The sequence below is a fragment of the Podarcis cretensis genome (genome assembly GCF_951804945.1).
Source record: "Podarcis cretensis genome assembly, chromosome: 1".
NCBI lineage: Eukaryota > Metazoa > Chordata > Lepidosauria > Squamata > Lacertidae > Podarcis > Podarcis cretensis.
In genome coordinates this window covers 45,504,551-45,522,132 of record NC_137170.1, presented here as the reverse complement: position 1 = coordinate 45,522,132, position 17,582 = coordinate 45,504,551, and the positions used below count along the sequence as shown (strand labels likewise).

The window sequence follows — 17,582 nt, the reverse complement described above, 5'->3', positions numbered from 1 at the left end:
TATTTATTACTACTATTACTATTACTGCAGATTGAAGAGAAGCTCTCAGAACTGCTGGAGCTAATGCGAATGGTGCGGGAATGCTGGGACATGAAGAAGGATTTGTACGAGGAAAACTGGGAGATCCAGTTACTGAGAAGAGAACTGGACCTAGCTGAAGCTTGGATGACAACCAAGGAGGGTTTTCTATCAGATCCTAGCTATGGGGTGAGTTAGGTTAACATAAATTTAAATGCTGACATGCTTTTCTGGATACACAGCCTGCTTAGCATAGCACAAGGCAATTGCTAGGCTAATTCCCAGCACAGGGGGGTCTACTACAGCTCCCTGTGCAAATGTTTCTGCTCCCCACAAATGCTAAAAAGAAAAATGTTAAAGTAGACACAGTGCTCTGTGTGTGTGTGTGTGTGTGTGTGTGTGTGTGTGTGTGTACACGTGCATGCATATGGCACTGTGCGGTCACCATGTCCTCTGTTGGCATGTGGTCCATGGTCAAGGCTGAATGTGACCCATAGACCACAAACTGTTAGCCACCCCTGTCCTACAGCATGAAAAAACACCTTTGGAATCAGTGGTGGAGCTTCATGCTCCGGTATCGGGGTGGCGGAGAACAGGTGGGGGAGGGGCTGGTGCGCGTCCCGGGGCATGATGCTCAGTGTGGGCAGGGGAGCAGCCATGATGGCACCCCACGGGGATCGTGCTCCCCCTGCACTCCTCTTCCTCCTTCAGTGTTTGGCTCCCAGCCCCTGCGCCATTGAGGGAACCCTCGGCCGCGTCACCTCCCTAGCCAGCCAATCGGCTGGTGTGGGAGGAGGCATGGTTTGTGCTATTTAACATCAGCGCGGCTGGGGATCTCCCTCTTTTACTTAAAATGTCACACGAGCCTCATCAATTTCAAATGAAGCTTCATTCCCTCAACCAACTTTGAACAATCTCAGCCTCTTCCATTTCCCATCATTGCCAACACTTCTCTCACGGTATTTCTTTATTAAATGGTCGCCTCTGTTGATTTGCTTCTATCCCCAGCATTCAGTCTCTGATGTGGAGAACCTCTTGAAGAAACATCAAGATTTTGAAAAAATTCTAAAGGCCCAAGAGGAGAAATTTGCACAGCTGAACAGAAAGACAAAGGTAATGTAACAGAAACTAGTGAATGCTTCCTGGGGCAGGCCATGTTGCACAAAGGCAAAGGATATCAATACCTCTCATTATCTTTCCCAATAAAGAGTGGGACCCTGTGGTTTCGCAGCTGAGTTTCTTGTTATGATGGATAGGCCTCAGGTATCCTCTGCCTCTCCCCAGCCAAGGAGGGTCAAGGCAGAAAAGGGTGAATTGAAAGAGCAAACATGGTGAGGAAATGCAGCTGCTGCCAGACACCTTGCTGGGCTTTTCCTGCTTTCTCCTTTGTAGTTTCCCAAATAAAATATAGGTACACAAAAGTGTATATTGGGGAAAAGTGTATTTAAAAATATGTTTAGTGAAAGCATACCAAAAGGTGTTATATGAAGGGGAAATTGCTTACAAACATGATAATATATTAGGAGAAGGGCATGCAGACAAATTATATTGTGAACATTGTTTTTAAAAGGTGGAAACTAATGTGGTAATGGAGCAAATGAGAAACCAAAATTGTCAGGTTTATCCAACACACCCGTATACCTGCCCAGAGACCAAATTATAGCCTGATCTTGCAGGTTTCACCTCATATTTAGTAGTATCCGTGGCATGTATGTCCATGGCTCACAACTACTTGCTTTTTGACTTCATTTTCATTCAGGTACACTTTTTGTTTCTTTCAGAGGGAACTGAAACTACTGAAACAAATTGATGCTAAGGAGAGTGGGCAACAAGAGAAAGGGAAAGTGATCAAGGTTCCCTCTCTAAGAAGAAGACACTCAGACAGGAGAACATCTCACACGAAACATCTTGATTCGAAGCGAACTCAACCATTGCCATCTATTTCTTCGACGGACACACTGAGGATTCCCCTAGAATGTGGTGTCTCTCCTACGCAAAAGTGCAAAGAGAATTTGCACAAATGTGGCCTTGGAGAAGATCTAATGTTGACTGACTCCAGCAATGTCAGTTCTCCTCCTTCACCAGTGTCGCTTAGCCTACAAAATTCAGATCTAGGGACTCAGACTTCTTTGGTGTCCTCGTTACCCTCTAACCTAAAAATCCAGCCAACCGACAGTGATTTGGTGGTACCACATGCTAGTGATTTCAAAACATCAAATATGAAAAACGCAAACGATGGCACTCTTTCTGATGTAGAAACCAAAAAAGTGAGGACTGTGCCCACGAGTGAATCATTTGACATTTATCCAACTTTGCCATCCTTGGATTTACCTCCTCAGAGATCAGAAACTGCTTTTCAGGTAGTTTGCCGTTTATCTGTGCCCACAGCAACCCCTACACTAAATGAAAGCTACATAAATCTATAATTTGTTTTTTCTATGTTAGAAATTAAAGGGTTAGGAGGGATACTTGACACACCAAATACTCACTGGCAGCTGATAACTCTGTAATACGTGAAGTGGCCCTTAACTATGGGATATTAATTAGTGCTATAATCAAGCATTCTTCAAACCAATTTAAGATCTCTGAAATTGCCTTGCGGATTCCAGGTTCCTGCAAATCACCAGAGCATGGAGGGTTTCCTAGAAAAGAGGGATCAGATTCTTCCAGGAAGAAGACAGGTAACCACAAGTTAAACTGCCAAGGGAAAGATGAGATAATATATAAACAGAACAGGCTCACTAAAGGCAAAGCATGTTAGCCTAATCTTCGTTCCCATTTTGAGGTGATTGTAACAGGGATTCTTGTGGGGGAATCAAGAAAACTTTTGGTATAATGCTTGTGGAATTACCCTTGCTAATCCCCACACACCCATCCCTTCCTGAGATTTCCCCTCCTTGCTCATTTTTTCTTATTCCATGGGCAGAAGGATTTTGCATCAGGACTTTTCCTCTCCTCCCCAACAGTCCCTAAATCTTCTCCAGAAGGTTGGGAGAAACCCCAGAACAGATGTTGGGGGCACGCAGAGCGGGGAGGGAAGTCCAATTGTGCAAGCAGAAGTCATTCTGCTGGTGCGATTGTTTAGTTGAATACTGCTCCACCCAAATTTTACCCAACCTTTCCACGTCCCATTCCCCACCCCCCCTTTGCCTACATCCTAAGTAGCCTCATCACATTAGGTTAACATCACATTGATTGGTTCACATGACTTCGATACAGCTAGTTCCAAAAAATCCTGTTGATTTTGTTTCATTCTCTTATTTACCCTTTTCACACTGATGCATTTTAAAGCTCAGAGAGGATTAAAATACTTCAGATTTTTAACACATTTGGAAATCTCACCTTTGCCCATTAATTACTATATGTTTAATAATTAGTGGAGAAGCTTGGCCCTTACAACCAGGAAAGGGAATCTGCAGCCTTCCAGATGTTGGATTCCAACTTCCATCAGGCCTAGTCAGCACGTCAAATAGTTAAGAACGATGGAGTCCAACAAAATCTGGAAGGCCACAGGTTCCTCCATCCCTGCCTTACAAGACTCTCTCCCTGTATAGCTCAGCTATTGCAAATCATATCCTACTATCCAGCTGCATGGTTGAAGCTAAAAACAAAACACTGTACAATACATTAGATGAATGTATAACCCCCAGTGATTCAGTAATAAGCAGCACAGTTGATGTTTAGAGGTAATAGGTGGTTGACTTAGTTTTATGACTTTTGTAGCCAATGTCAAGAGCTTGGAACAGATACTATGTTAAACTTGGAAGACAAAAACTTGACATCTACAGGGATGAAAAGGAAGCATTCCAGGTAATTTGTGTTTCCATATTTCAGTTCTTATTAAAGACTGTGTTATTATTAATAGTATTTGGTATTTTATGCGCTACATACATGTCAAAATGTCTTCTAATTCACACACACACACACACACACACACAAATGCTGAAAACCCACATTCCTGGCAAAGAAATATTGAGCAATAGAAATCTACCTTGAAGGTGAGGTAGTCTTCATCTTTGGTATATTAGCTGGACACAAGTTGTAGATGACTATATCCCAGGGTAGCAAGATTCAGAAATCTGTCCCTTTAAAAACAGGAGCTGGGTCGTGACCAACAATGTTCAGTATTGTAAGTGATGATACATGGTACAGACAGACAGACAGACAGAGCCAGTAAGGTTATGATACTTGGTCATTTGTTAGTGCAGAGAAACGTGATATTGGCATATAACCCTACAGTAGTGGCTTTCAAACTTTCTGCTTTTAATGTTCCCTTCCATATCAGTTTATATGCCAATACACTTTCTGCTAAAGTAGGTTCTGTGGCATATTCAGGATTAGTCCACCTGAAGCTTTACCCATGCATCACTGTCACTCCACATATATGGAGAACAAGCCCTGGGAGGTACCAGATGCTCCCCTGCACATCACAAAGGAACACTGAGGGCTTATTGACACTTCCTCTTGCCCCTCTGCTTTCCCTCAGGGAAAACTGCTCTTTAGTGCTCCATAGGACCTAATGTCAATGTGGGTTTCTCCATATTTGCGTTTGCCCCTATTTAGAGTTAAAGAGCAGGTTTTCCTAGGAAAGGAACAGAACAAGGGGAAACCCACTCAGACCCATGCCAAGAAAGCATGGGTCAAGCAGGAAATCACTTGCACCATGCTTTCTAGGTACAGGACAAGGGGAAGTATGGATAAACCCTCATAGTGAATGATGAGCAGTTTTTCAAGGAAACTTTTCCTGCATTATTGACACCCCAGCTATACAGGATGAGTAAGTGTTTAAACCAGAAAAAATAGGATTGAAAGTCTTTGGTTTTCATCTCTTTTTCTGCCTTGCCAGAATACAACTCCAATTTCATCACTTAGTATTGCTGGAGCCAAGTGTGAGAAGGTGACGGAGTATTCTAGGAAAGAACACGCCTTCAGCCTAAGGTACATCAAGTCAGTGATGCAAAGATCCAAGTTTGGGGCAAGTACTCTTTGGTGAGAGAACCCCAGAAAATCACAAAACATGTGGCAAAGTAAAGCAAGGAAATATAGGCTGTTAGACCTTTAAAATCTCCCCTTCTAAGTTCCTCCCAAAGTTCCCAATTTCCCCTAGCAAAGAAAAAGACCACATGTTTGGTACGTTAAAAATTGTTTACTTACAAATTCTCCAAAGGTCAAATTCATTAGCTTTTCCATACAGCATTCAGGAAAAGTTGCACAGGCAGTAAAACTTGACTCAGGAACTTTCATCACTGTAACTAAGTTATTGAATCCTCTTCTCTCAAGGTGAGAGGGAGTGACCTTGCTAAGCCTGACAGGACAGTTAGCTCCTTCATGTTTGTTAAATGAGGTTGGTTATCCCACACATCACACACCCAATCTAAAACATGCATCTCTGTGTCTAGACTCATTTGAATGTCGTTTCCTGTATCCCAACGAAACTGCAGAAATTAGTGATCTTTTTGTATCATTACATATTAGTCGTCCTTTTTGTTGTCTGTATCCTTAACTTTATCTCAAAAGGAAAACCCAACTGAAAACAAAAGAAGAGAATTCTGGGTTTTCCTATACATAACTTATTGGGAAAGGCTACCCCAGAACTCAGTCCTTCTTCAATCTGTGACTTACAGGTTGAGTGATGGATCAGAGTACTACTTAGCAGCACCTTCTCAGAAGCTAATGGAAGACTGGGTGCAAGCATTATGGACTACATTAGGTAAGGCTGTTTGATTCATTTTATGCAGCATTTCCCTATTTCTGCCCATGTGACATTCCCACAAGATGCCTCAACAGAGGTGCATAATTGGACAAGCAAAAGACACACATACTGAAGTACCCCAGATACAACATAGAAAGCTGCCTTATACCACATCAAACCATTGGTCTATCCAGCTCAAAGAGCAGAAGCTTTACTGATTGAAGATAAGAAGAACAACAGTTTGGATTTGATATCACTACCCTAAGGAGTCTCAAAGCGGCTAACATTCTCCTTTCCCTTCCTCCCCCGCAACAAACACTCTGTGAGGTGAGTGAGGCTGAGAAACTTCAGAGAAGTGCGACTAGCCCAAGGTCACCCAGCAGCTGCATGTGGAGGAGCAGAGACGCGAACCCAGTTCACCAGATTACGAGACTACCGCTCTTAATCACTACACCACACTAGATAAGGGCTGTAGCTCAGGAGCAATATTGTGTTTAAAAACTAACCTTCTTATTAATTGTCTTTCATCCATATTATGTATTTTTTACTTGGGTTCTACAAGGCTGCCATAACAGCCTGCGTTCTCTGCGGAATAAACTTCTAGCCACTACAAATGCAACGAGGCCTCAGATAAAACCTTGGATCTCTGCAGCTGGGAGTTCTGCCAACAAGGAGATTACCAAAAGTCTGCTTCTCAGGTACACACTGATTTTGTATATGTCAGGTCAAATGTTACTTACCCGTCATCTTAGTAAAGACTGCAGGAACCTAAGTAACATAGATTGTCTTTTACGGCATAGATATGCCTCTGCATCTTATAAACACTCCGATCAGAAATGATGACAATACGTAGGGGTTATCCAGACTTCATTTTGTGCCATATTTCTGGGCGCAGGTCCATGCTTTAAAGTGCCACATTTCAGCACTCCCCCTGCAGTACTTTCACTACAAAAGCCCACTCTCTTCCACTGAATCGGAGCAAACGGCAATCTGCTGAAAATCTGAATTGCTGTTTGTTCCGATTCTTGTTAAAAGGTATGTTTTCACAGGGAAAGCACTGGGGCAAAAACAAAACAAAACAAAACAGACAGCACTTTAAAGCGCAGGCCTGTGCCTAGAAAACGCTGGGCAAAAGGTAAGCATGGACAGGCATGTTGCTGGAAATCATGCTGGTGGAAATTATTAGGATCAGGAATGCCAGTGTCTTAAAACCAGCACTTACTTCTGCAAAATACCTCACTGAAATCTCTGCCCATTCTTTCTCTAGATCAGGCCATCCCCTGCATGACACCTCCACAGGACTTGTGACAAAATAATTGATGGTTCTTCGTTTTGTTTCTTGCCCTTAATATATTTACAGTTAAGGGTGTGATATACTGTAACTAATTTAAACTGGTATTTGTTATCTAAGTTTTCAGCCGAGGAAAGCTAATATCTGTTTAATACTGTTCGTTGACAGGAGAACACCTTCCTTCAAAGTTGCAAAAGAAAAAAAGCCCGTTGGAAATCCCCAGGAATCGGGAGAATTGACACAGAATTTTAGTATAATCTTTGCTCAGGATTCTGAAGATTCTGGTAATACTGGAACATTTTTTTCTTTTATTAAAAATATAAAAATACACCTAAGAGGGGGAAATTACATAATATAGAAATGAAAACATGCTGTGTAATGTTGTTGTTTGTTTGTTTGTTTGTTTGTTTGTTTATATATTTTTCCCTGTCAGGAACTCAGGGCAGCTTACATATAAAAATACACCATATTCTTCTGCCATATAGAATATGTTTACTAATTCAGTTTACTAATCTAGTATTTTGGGACGCAGGTGGCGCTGTGGGTTAAAGCCTCAGCGCCTAGGACTTGCCGATCTAAAGGTCGGCGGTTCGAATCCCTGCGGCGGGGTGCGCTCCCGCTGCTCGGTCCCAGCGCCTGCCAACCTACCAGTTCGAAAGCACCTCCGGGTGCAAGTAGATAAATAGGGACCGCTTACCAGCGGAAAGGTAAACGGCGTTTCCGTGTGCGGCTCTGGCTCGCCAGAGCAGCGATGTCACGCTGGCCACGTGACCCGGAAGTGTCTCCGGACAGCGCTGCCCCCTGGCCTCTTAAGTGAGATGGGCGCACAACCCCAGAGTCTGTCAAGACTGGCCCGTACGGGCAGGGGTACCTTTACCTTTACCTTTAATCTAGTATTTTGATGATATTTTGGCCATTGACCATAGCAATATGCAACATTCTTACCACTCAAGTGCACAGATTAATTGCTTTCTTCATGGTACATACGTAAATTTGAGATACAGACCTCCTCTGGATTCCATAAACAGAATAAAAAGCATTATTATTAATCTATTATCAGTTCTCATATCTTCTCTGATTATGAAAACATTGAAAAGGTGGTGGAGAGTAATAGAGAAGTGTGGAATAAATTATTCATTCAATTAGGAGATGTGAACTGTACTTTATCTAGGTCAAGCCTCCCCAATTTATAACCCACTTTGGTGAACAGAGCTCATCAGACGCATACTGTAGCCTGCTAGAGCAGACTTTTCCAAACAGTGTGTCGCAACATTCGTGTGTCACCTGCAGTGTATAAGTGTGTTGTATGAACGCTCCCCATGCTCCTTGCGGGACTGGAAAGGGGTTAGTTTAACCTCTGGTTTGCTAGTAAAACTGAATTACTGTCTTGTGAAATGATGCATGTTTGAAAAGTGTGTCATCAACATGAAAAGTTTGGAAAGCTCTGTGCTAGAGGCTTGATAACCTTCCAGCAGTCCCAAGTCAACAGATTTTTTCAAGTCCTTATTTGTGACTTGAATAAATCAATAGTGACCTATAAATATTTCTAGAGTTTTGATGGTAGCTTTACTCAGCCACAGGACCATTAAAGGTAAAGGATCCCTGACAATTAAGTCCAGTCACGAACGACTCTGAGGTTGCGCGCTTATCTCACTTTACTGGCCAAGGGAGCCGACATTTGCCCACAGTTTTTCCACGTCATGTGGCCAGCATGACTAAGACGCTTCTGGTGAAACCAGAGCAGTGCACGGAAATGCCGTTTATCTTCCCGCCAGAGCAGTACCTATTTATCTACTTGCACTTTGACTTGCTTTCAAACTGCTAGGTGGCAGGAGCTGGGACCAAGCAACGGGAGCTCACCCCGTCACGGGGATTCGAACCACTGACCTTCTGATCGGCAAGCCCTAGGCTCAGTGGTTTAGACCACAGCGCCACCTGCATCCCACAGGACCATTAAAGATGTGCTTATAACTCATTTCAGATGCTTCTTCTGTGCACTCCGTGGAGTCCGATCCAGTAACACTGTTGATGTCCACTCTATCAAATCACCCTCAAAGCTATCATAAAGCACAGCCTTATCCTAATGGAGGAAAGACAGGAACTCTGGATCAAGGAGTCCAAGGTAAAGTTTAACTGCAGTTAGGCAGAAGGGGGCAATTTTCTGGGTAACTTGAGATACAATTATATAATTCATAAACATCAGCCTGAAGGGGTGGTTGCACTCATTTTGTGCATATGTTAATTTTCAATTTAACACCACTTTTACATTTAAACACACATCCACTCTCCATCTCTGTTTTATCCCTGAGGGAGGTGTGGAATGTATCAACTAAGAAAATGATATAGTCCATGGGAAATGTTGGTTAAAATGTGAGATTATAAATTACGAGGAATCAAGTGGAAAAACAGGGTTGGCTAGGAAATATATCAAATTCTTAGGGGGTTGGAATAATGAACTGAGTAATCTGCTCCAATTACACGCCTCTGTATGAAATTCCTCCTTGTTCTCATTACATATTTGGCCTTTCCCCAAAACTTAAATTCCTACACTGGGGATGTATGTCAAACACAGACAAATCACCCGCCAACAGCCTGCAAGGCATTCAGTAAAGCAGCTCTGTAAAATGCTGTGTCAATTCCAAAACAACCACTCCTAAATCACCAGAATAGGAGCCAAGTTGATTTAGCAGATGTTGTAGTATAAGGCCTGATAGCCCCTTGTTTTTTTTACCATTATAAATTCTGCTTCTGCTCCTTGAGTAGTGGCAACCCAGGGAGATCAGACATAGAATTTGGCGCAGGGTGTCACATTGATGGATGGTTATTTTTCCAGGAGTGCATTATGACAGCTTTTTAGTGTGGTGGGGAAAGGTAATAGCTCAGTGGTATTTTTGCATGAAAGGAGCCCAGGTTCAGTCCCTAGCATAGTCAGGTAAGGCTGAAAAAAAATCCCTTGTCTGAAACCATGGAGAGCTACTGTCAGTCTCTGTGGGCAACATGGAGCTGGCTATTGGCTCAGTTAGAATACAAGGATCCTGACCAGCACAAGATTTTTAAGATCTCAGGTAGAAGAATTTCCCTTTTCCATTTGTAGGCCCTTTTGGTTACACCATTGCCTAATAAAGGGTAGTTCCCCAGGAATATATAATAGGGCCTTCTCTGCAGTTGCACCCTGGTTGTGAAATATGCTTCCTCCTGAGATTAGGCAGGTGCTGACAATGGTTAATTTTTCAGGAGCCAAAGCTGAACCAAAAACTGAAGTAACCAAGAGGCTAGACACTCTGCAGAACTGGGGGAGAACAGAGCCAGAGACTGATGTCACAAAGCAGAAGAAAAAGAAAGAGAAGAATGTCTTCAGAAAGCTTTTTAGCAAGAAATAAGAGCAGCAAAAGGAAGAGAGTGCTGCAGTTCTGTGGATATGCTGGGTTCTTCTTTTGACTACACCCTGTTGCCTTCACTAAGTAAATAAAACAACAAAACAGTGCCACTGTCAATAATTCAGCACCAATATATTTTAGACTGTAAACCATATGGATTGAAAAGCCATAAAAGTGACTGTAGACTGGCTGCTCTCAGCATACTTATTTTTTTAGAGGGAAGTACGGCTAGAAAGGATGACTTAAGCCTCCTTCACATATTAAGCATGTGAAAGGGTCTTTGCCGACTACAAAGAGCCTCTCCTCACTGCTGCCCCATCCCCTTACATTAGGCTGTTGCCATCAATGGGTTGTGCATTAAAAATGCACTATAGTAAGAGAAAAGTATGAAACTGTTTGTGTTCCTTCATTTTAATGTTTAGAAACTGTTTTCCAGAGAGAACTATGTTTTAGATAATACATAGAATGGAGACAAAATTTTATACTGATGTTTCTTTAGTTTAAACTAATGGAAAACATTTTTTCATATACTGTACCTCTTTAAATAAAACTGACCCCACACAAAGATTTACTGTTGCAACTGTTTTATTATGAAGTTACAGTCACCACATAGTAACTGCATATATTTTTTGTTCTTCCTGAGATACTCTTAAAGCAAAAATAAAAAATCCCTGAGTTCCTTCCTAGTACACTACATCTACTTCTATTCATTTTGCCTTTATTAAATGTGGCAATGCTTTATTTAAAACACACCAAAAATGTTTAACCTTGACTGCTTTAGAACAAAATTGGTCATACTTTGTCTCTCAAGTTCCTGTTCTTTATATTTCAAATTTCTTGACAAGATGATGAAAATATACCATTTCTGGGTGGGCTTGCTTTTATATGAGAGATGCAAATACTTTTGAACCAGATTCTGAAACAGTATAAATCATATTACCCCAAATAATTTCTGAAGAGTGGATATAATTTGCTCCAGCTGAAGATCTGGTTTTTAATACTTAATGTTCTGTGGAGACAAAATTCTTCTGACACTATTTAAGGCTCTGACATGCCTACCCTCAGGTTTATGGTAACATCTTCCAGAGCATTCATAAGCAATGGAAACCAGCTTATTACAGGGTATGTTCAATTAACAGCAAACAAGTTGAAGGCCTCCTTTTTAACTATACAACATAACTGTTTGCCATTGCATCCCCCAGCAGGTTTTGCATGCAAAGATATAATCACCAACTGTGCACTGCTTATGTGTAAGAGGTTGCCTCATCAAAGAACCATGTGGAATCAGGGCACCTGACATCACAATTCATACAGAGGCTTTGCTGATCTCTGCCAGTCCAAATAGCAATATTAAAGTGCCAATCTATTTTAAAAAATACTACCATTGGTAGAATCAGCTGCCTTGAAGCACCAAAAGAGCAACATTTATTTATTGAGTCAGATTAGCAGTTCATCTATCTAGCCTAACACTGTGAATGCTGACCACAGCATGTCTCAGACCCATTTTCTGAGCGTATCAGGTAGGTGCTATTCCCAGCCCTAGAGTAAGGTTACCAGACATCCCCGGATTTACACATCAGTCCCCATACAAAATCCACTGAAGTTGAAAAGTGTCCCCGGATTCATTGAAAAAAATCTGGTAACCTTACCCTCAATAAATCTCCAATTAAGTGTTTGCAGAGGATACTTAACTCCCTCCTGAATCACTTCTATTGTGGCAAATTTAGCTATAGATTCGGGTTAAAAAGGATCAAATACAAGCAAAAGAAGCCGTGTTGTGGACTGAGTTTGTTGATCTATGGTTAACTAGCAGATCTGACTAAACACGGAGGTAATACAAGCAAACAAGGCAATATTGCAAATAATTATAATGGGTTTCATCAAGTTATAATACTAAATTATTTTAGCAATGGTGGTTTTTATTCACAGCTGAAATGCATCAGTCCTCTTTAGAACAGGAAATGGAAACAATAGTGATCAGCAAAGGAACAGCAAGAATATCTGTATGGTATGATGTAATTGCTCATAGTGGAATTGATGCAAGAAAGCTCCACTCTTCACAGTTTCCATTGGAACTGAAGTCCAACACATCTCCTTCATTTCCATTAGAGTTGCAGAGGGTTACCATTCAAAGTATTATAAACAAATCCCTGTGACCTCTCAAATTAACGTATCAACAATGTCACTCCTTGCAATACAATCTCAGCTACTTACTGACTTGGTAACTTTAACTGAGTGTCGTCCAGCCCCATCAGAATCACCCCCTGAAGCTCTTCCTGCTATGTTCCTCGCATTGTTCACAAGCTACAATCCAGGTATGTGACCTTGAACATGGATGGCTCAAAAAATAGGAATATTAATAAATAAAGAAGCCATCTGTTCAAACTAGGCAGGGTGGGAACTACACTCGTTAGTTTCACTGCAAACTGTGTGGTATGACTATGCCTTAGCATAACCTCCAACAATGTAAGTGTTGGGGGCTAATTGGTGGCCTGCTCAGGGTGACAGAATTTCTTTCTAGCCTGAGACCAAATGTTTTTCTTCTTCTGTATAGCATGCTGGATGGCCTGGAGGATGTGGTCTTCACTACAGAGGATGTTATAGGTGCACAGGTTTAGTAGTCTGTCGAAGTCCTCCTCACTGTAGGTTAAATGGATTGTTTTGAAAGGCGAGTCTTTACCCAAGTTTACTTCACATCCACTCATTTCAGAAGGAGTGCGTTTCACTCCTGAAAGAAAGAAACAAAATAATACCACTGGTAAGCAAACCTTACTTCATTCAGAGTTCTGTACTGCATTTTGGTTGGAAGTGTCAACGTTTGCTAAACTGGAAACAACCAACAGCAACAAAACGATTCCACATTACTCTACCTATTCCATGCTCTCCTTGTTATGCACGACCCAATTTGCTGAGCAGTAAGAAATTCCAAAAGTACTATAGGGTTTTCTTTTCTTTTGGGCAAGACAACACTGCACTTTTAGGGTATTTTTCCAATACTTGTTTCTGCAAATCAAAGCAGCATCCCCTTGAAACTTTCATTCAGCCAGCTAAAAGTCCCAAGAAAAGTTTCTCCTGTGATAGCAACAATGCATCTTTGCAAATTCTTTTGTTGTTGTTGTTTGCATCTGTGTGCTCTTCCAAGCATGCATTCATATGCACAATTTACCCTAGCACATACATTTTTTTACATACTGCTTGGCTGGGGAACAGCTGTGCAAAATTCAGAGAATGGAATCTTGAAGGGTGATTGTGTTTGGGTTCGCATATTGTTTCAGAAAATGCAGATTACATACATTGGCCTTTAGGAGCACACTGAATCAACTCCCCACCCCAGCCATAGGGGCAGAGGTAGAAGCCAGGGGCATTCTTTTCCCAGGCCTCTGAAAAGGGTGAAAATGTTCATAGTGAATAAATAGTGTGTGGTTTCTGCAAACAATTTTGGAAATGACACCTATAGAATCTCACCATGGCTGGGGCAAGCTTTGGAGATAATTGCAGAGCATTCCCTCCCTTTTTGAATTTCGTCCAATCTTATGCAGTATGAAGCCCTACTATATTTTGCTATTGGCAAGCCTCCTGCTTGTACAGTTTTACAGCTGCCATGTGAGCCTGTAGCTCAGAAATGTGTTACTGTCTGGGATTCATGTTTGCTTGTCTCCAATTAACAGTTTGGGGCCAAGGTGGAAGACTGCAAATCTTGGCTCCGGCATTCTTTCCATATACTCTCATTGGCCTTTTATTGGAAGGAAAGTGGAATCTTATGTTAGGTCCAACCCATTCCCACATTTACAATTTGGAGTGATGGATTCACTACACACAAATTCCAAATTATGGCTATTTAAAAATAGATTGCTTACTTGCTTCTTGTGTTATTTAGCTGCTTGGGAAAGTTGGAAGACACAGACAGAGTCTATTATGTGTAAACAATAGCTGGCCTAGAACTTCTGTAATAAACCTCCTGCCACAAAACCTATTGGATAACTCAGGGGTCAAAGTTTGACTCTTCCCCACCCTTTCAGCTATTCCACAACCCAACTAACTAAATGCCACCACTGCTCCCAATTCTGCATATATTCGCATAGAACATAGTAAGAACATAGTAAGAACATAGTAAGATGCATATAAATTATGCCAGATATATATTGGGAATGACAATTTACTACACAGCAAGATACAAAAAAATCTATCAAGCCATTCCTACTTCTCACCCAGGGTGTACACACTCCCCTTCCACCTCTCATCTAGATAGGGTAGGGTGGGGACAGGTTTTTAGTTATTTCAGAGACCTGTGTTCAGTGAGTGGTGGGTGGGTGTATAAATCAGCAAACCTCTCTCTTTCCTCTCTGTGTTGCTGGCAGGGGAAAGTGGGTGTATGGAAAAAAATCCTGATGGGTGCCAGTTTTCCCCAGAACTCCCTCCAAGTGATGCTATGTCAACATGCACCAACATTTCAAGGGGGGGGGGGGAATGGCAGGCACCAGCGAGGGTTCCTAGTGATAGAAGCATCAAATGGATTAAACAAAAAAATTAAATGGGGAAAAAAAGACTGAGAAGTTCAGACTAGAGACTGCTATTAAAAACGCATTAGGCAATGGACGCTGAATTTACCTGGTGCCTTGTACTCCTTGAAGGAGGCACATACTAGAGGGAAATAAATCAGAATTGGTGCTTGTGGGTTATCTTCATCTGAGAACACATAGCACTCTCTGGGATTCTTCCAGTCCTCTTCGGTTAGGTCAACTTTTGGAAAAGGAATACTTTGCTCTTCACAGTATTTGGCTGTCAAACGTATTTGCTGGAGAAGACACAAATCAACACTTTCTGTTTATCAGAATTTAAGTCAATAGTACGGCACACTGAATTAACCAATGATTGGCCACCTAGAGAGGGCTGAAATGTGGGGTGTGAATACAAAACACATACCTGTGATACAAAATACAGGCTACTGTTCTATTCTCTAAAATGCTTTGACAGCAATTGTTATAGAAAAATGATATCATTATGATTACTTTATTTATACCACACCCATCTCATAAATTTAAAATTGAAAGTGAAAAGAAGTTTTTAATGTTTGAAGTTTTATTCTGTTTTTAGTGTTCTGTTGGAAGCCACCAAGAGTGCCTGGGGAAACCCAGCCAGATGGGTGGGGTACAAATATTATTATTATTATTATTATTATTATTATTATTATTATTACCAAATGTGTCCAATAGGCTTTATGTGTGTGTATTACTTCTGTTAATGAGAGAGAGAGAACACCCAATAACAACAGCCTTTTAAATCCCAGCCTGGTGACTTTTTTACAGGGACCACACAATTCTTTTCAGAGCCAGTAGGAAAGGCACCACCACTGTGGTGCTTGATTCTTGAATAGCAAGGTGGATTCAGAGATGCAGTGAGTATACCAAACCCACACCACTATAACTCCCTGCATTAGCAAGGAAGGGACTCCACTAACTTGTCCTTATAAACCGCTTACATACATACCTGCATCATGTTCCAAAAGCTGATTTTATGACTCTCATTAAATCTACTTCCACCTCTCTTAGGTGTCATGTCTGCTTCAGCAAGCCCCCCCCCCCCCCCCCGGTTTGTATGTGGGATATTCAGATCCAGAGTCAGCATGGCAACTTCCCTTATAAGCACTGAAACTGCTTTAAAGTAGATCCGATAATTTGTCTACCCTGCCTAATACTCTGACTGACAACAGTTCTCTGGGGTTCCCATTACCCCTTTAGGTAAAGGTAAAGGGAACCCTGACCACTAGGTCCAGTTGTGACTGACTCTGGGGTTGCGGCGCTCATCTCACTTTATTGGCCGAGGGAGCCGGCATTTGTCTGCAGACAGCTTCTGGATCATATGGCCAGCATGACTGAGCCACTTCTGGCGAACCAGTGCAGTGCACAGAAACGCCGTTTACCTTCCCACCGGAGCGGTACCTATTTATCTACTTGCACTTTGATGTGCTTTCGAACTGCTAGGTTGGCAGGAGCTGGGACCGAGCAATGGGAGCTCACCCCGTCACAGGGATTTGAACCGCCAACCTTCTGATCGGCAAGTCCTAGACTCTGTGGTTTAACCTGATACTTAACCAGAAACGTCAAGGATGGAACCTGCTAAACTATTGTTCCTCTCCACAACCGTCTTAAAGCTTCCTGGGATGCCACCTTGCTACAGACACTGGGATGGAAAAGCCATATAGAATTCATTTCTTCTTACTGTGAAGGGTGAACTAAGGTCATAATTCACTATGATGATGACATCCACATTCCTCTCTGGCTTAAGGAGTGGTGGAATACTGGTGTTAACAAAAAAGCCGATATCTATTAAGCACAGTGATTTGTCCACTGGTGTCAGCTTGTTAGGAGAAGCATCAAACACAGTATCTGGAAAAAACAAGGTTTAAGGTTTCTTATCAGCATGACCGTGAGAAAGATGATTATGTCAAAGTAACATGGTAGCAGGTATTAACATCCATCACTGGTAAGATTTACATTGTCTTTTCATAATAATTCACCTTGCTTCTACTGGGTAAACCCAGCAAACTGAGCAGGAGTTGCACAAGAGCACTCCCCTTGCTATAAAATGAAAATTACATAGGACCGTGGTTCCCAAACTCATGGACCAGTTGAAAATTGCTGAGGGTCTTGATGAATTTTCTGCTGGCTGTAGAAAACTGAGCTAGTTGTGAAGGGCCAAAACCTTTTAGGGAACCGTAGTTATTAGTTACCTCGCCATTCAATAAATTCTTTCTGTTGCAAATAGTCTTTATGAAAGTCAAGACTTTGTAGGAAGTTGTGAGTTTCCCCTTTTAAAGGACGATCAGTTAGAATATCATTAAAGATTTCACCAAGTTTTCCAGGCCCACAAGTTGGAGGCTTATAGATCGAGAAATATCTTTCATGTTCTTCACCTGAAATAAAATATTGAGGAAGTTAATTTCTGGAAGTTTTCCCTTCCCTTTCCAGAACATAACACTTCAGGTATTTTTTCACACAAACATGTTCCATTGATAAAGGCATCATTCAACTGGCACACTCTTGGAAAATGAAAACAAAAGCAAATCACTGAAGCTTGTAAGTGGGATCCACAACCAAAAGTTGCAGTGTATCCTCACCCCCCTAATGGGTCTGCTGTTTAGGGTTCCTGCCAGCAAGGCTATACTATAACCCCCGTTCTCAGTTTCATGGTTTTCTCTTTAAAC

At 41.7% G+C, this 17,582-nt stretch overlaps 2 protein-coding genes across 3 annotated transcripts in view; one reads left to right on the top strand and one right to left on the bottom strand.

Moving 5' to 3' along the window:
• SPTBN5 (spectrin beta, non-erythrocytic 5) overlaps positions 1 to 10,800 on the top strand; it is a gene marked incomplete at its 5' end in the record, with an annotated part of 114,041 nt that extends 103,241 nt beyond the window's left edge. For both annotated transcript variants that reach the window (XM_079964222.1, XM_079964223.1), the window contains 11 exons: positions 31 to 207; positions 1,027 to 1,131; positions 1,800 to 2,378; positions 2,628 to 2,699; positions 3,742 to 3,828; positions 4,865 to 4,956; positions 5,643 to 5,728; positions 6,273 to 6,408; positions 7,170 to 7,285; positions 8,983 to 9,123; positions 10,236 to 10,800. In XM_079964222.1, coding sequence (XP_079820348.1) covers positions 31 to 207; positions 1,027 to 1,131; positions 1,800 to 2,378; positions 2,628 to 2,699; positions 3,742 to 3,828; positions 4,865 to 4,956; positions 5,643 to 5,728; positions 6,273 to 6,408; positions 7,170 to 7,285; positions 8,983 to 9,123; positions 10,236 to 10,381 — 1,737 coding nt within the window. In that variant the 3' untranslated portion in view covers positions 10,382 to 10,800. The remainder of the gene's footprint in view (positions 1 to 30; positions 208 to 1,026; positions 1,132 to 1,799; positions 2,379 to 2,627; positions 2,700 to 3,741; positions 3,829 to 4,864; positions 4,957 to 5,642; positions 5,729 to 6,272; positions 6,409 to 7,169; positions 7,286 to 8,982; positions 9,124 to 10,235) is intronic.
• Positions 10,801 to 10,945: 145 nt separating this feature from the next.
• Positions 10,946 to 17,582, bottom strand: part of LOC307209931 (cytosolic phospholipase A2 beta-like) — a 41,222-nt gene continuing 34,585 nt past the window's right edge. Inside the window, exons 17-20 of the mRNA XM_079965366.1 lie at positions 17,109 to 17,291; positions 16,598 to 16,764; positions 14,987 to 15,173; positions 10,946 to 13,106 (exon numbers count right to left, since the gene is read on the bottom strand). Of these exons, the coding sequence (XP_079821492.1) occupies positions 12,859 to 13,106; positions 14,987 to 15,173; positions 16,598 to 16,764; positions 17,109 to 17,291 (785 nt within the window). The 3' untranslated portion in view covers positions 10,946 to 12,858. The remainder of the gene's footprint in view (positions 13,107 to 14,986; positions 15,174 to 16,597; positions 16,765 to 17,108; positions 17,292 to 17,582) is intronic.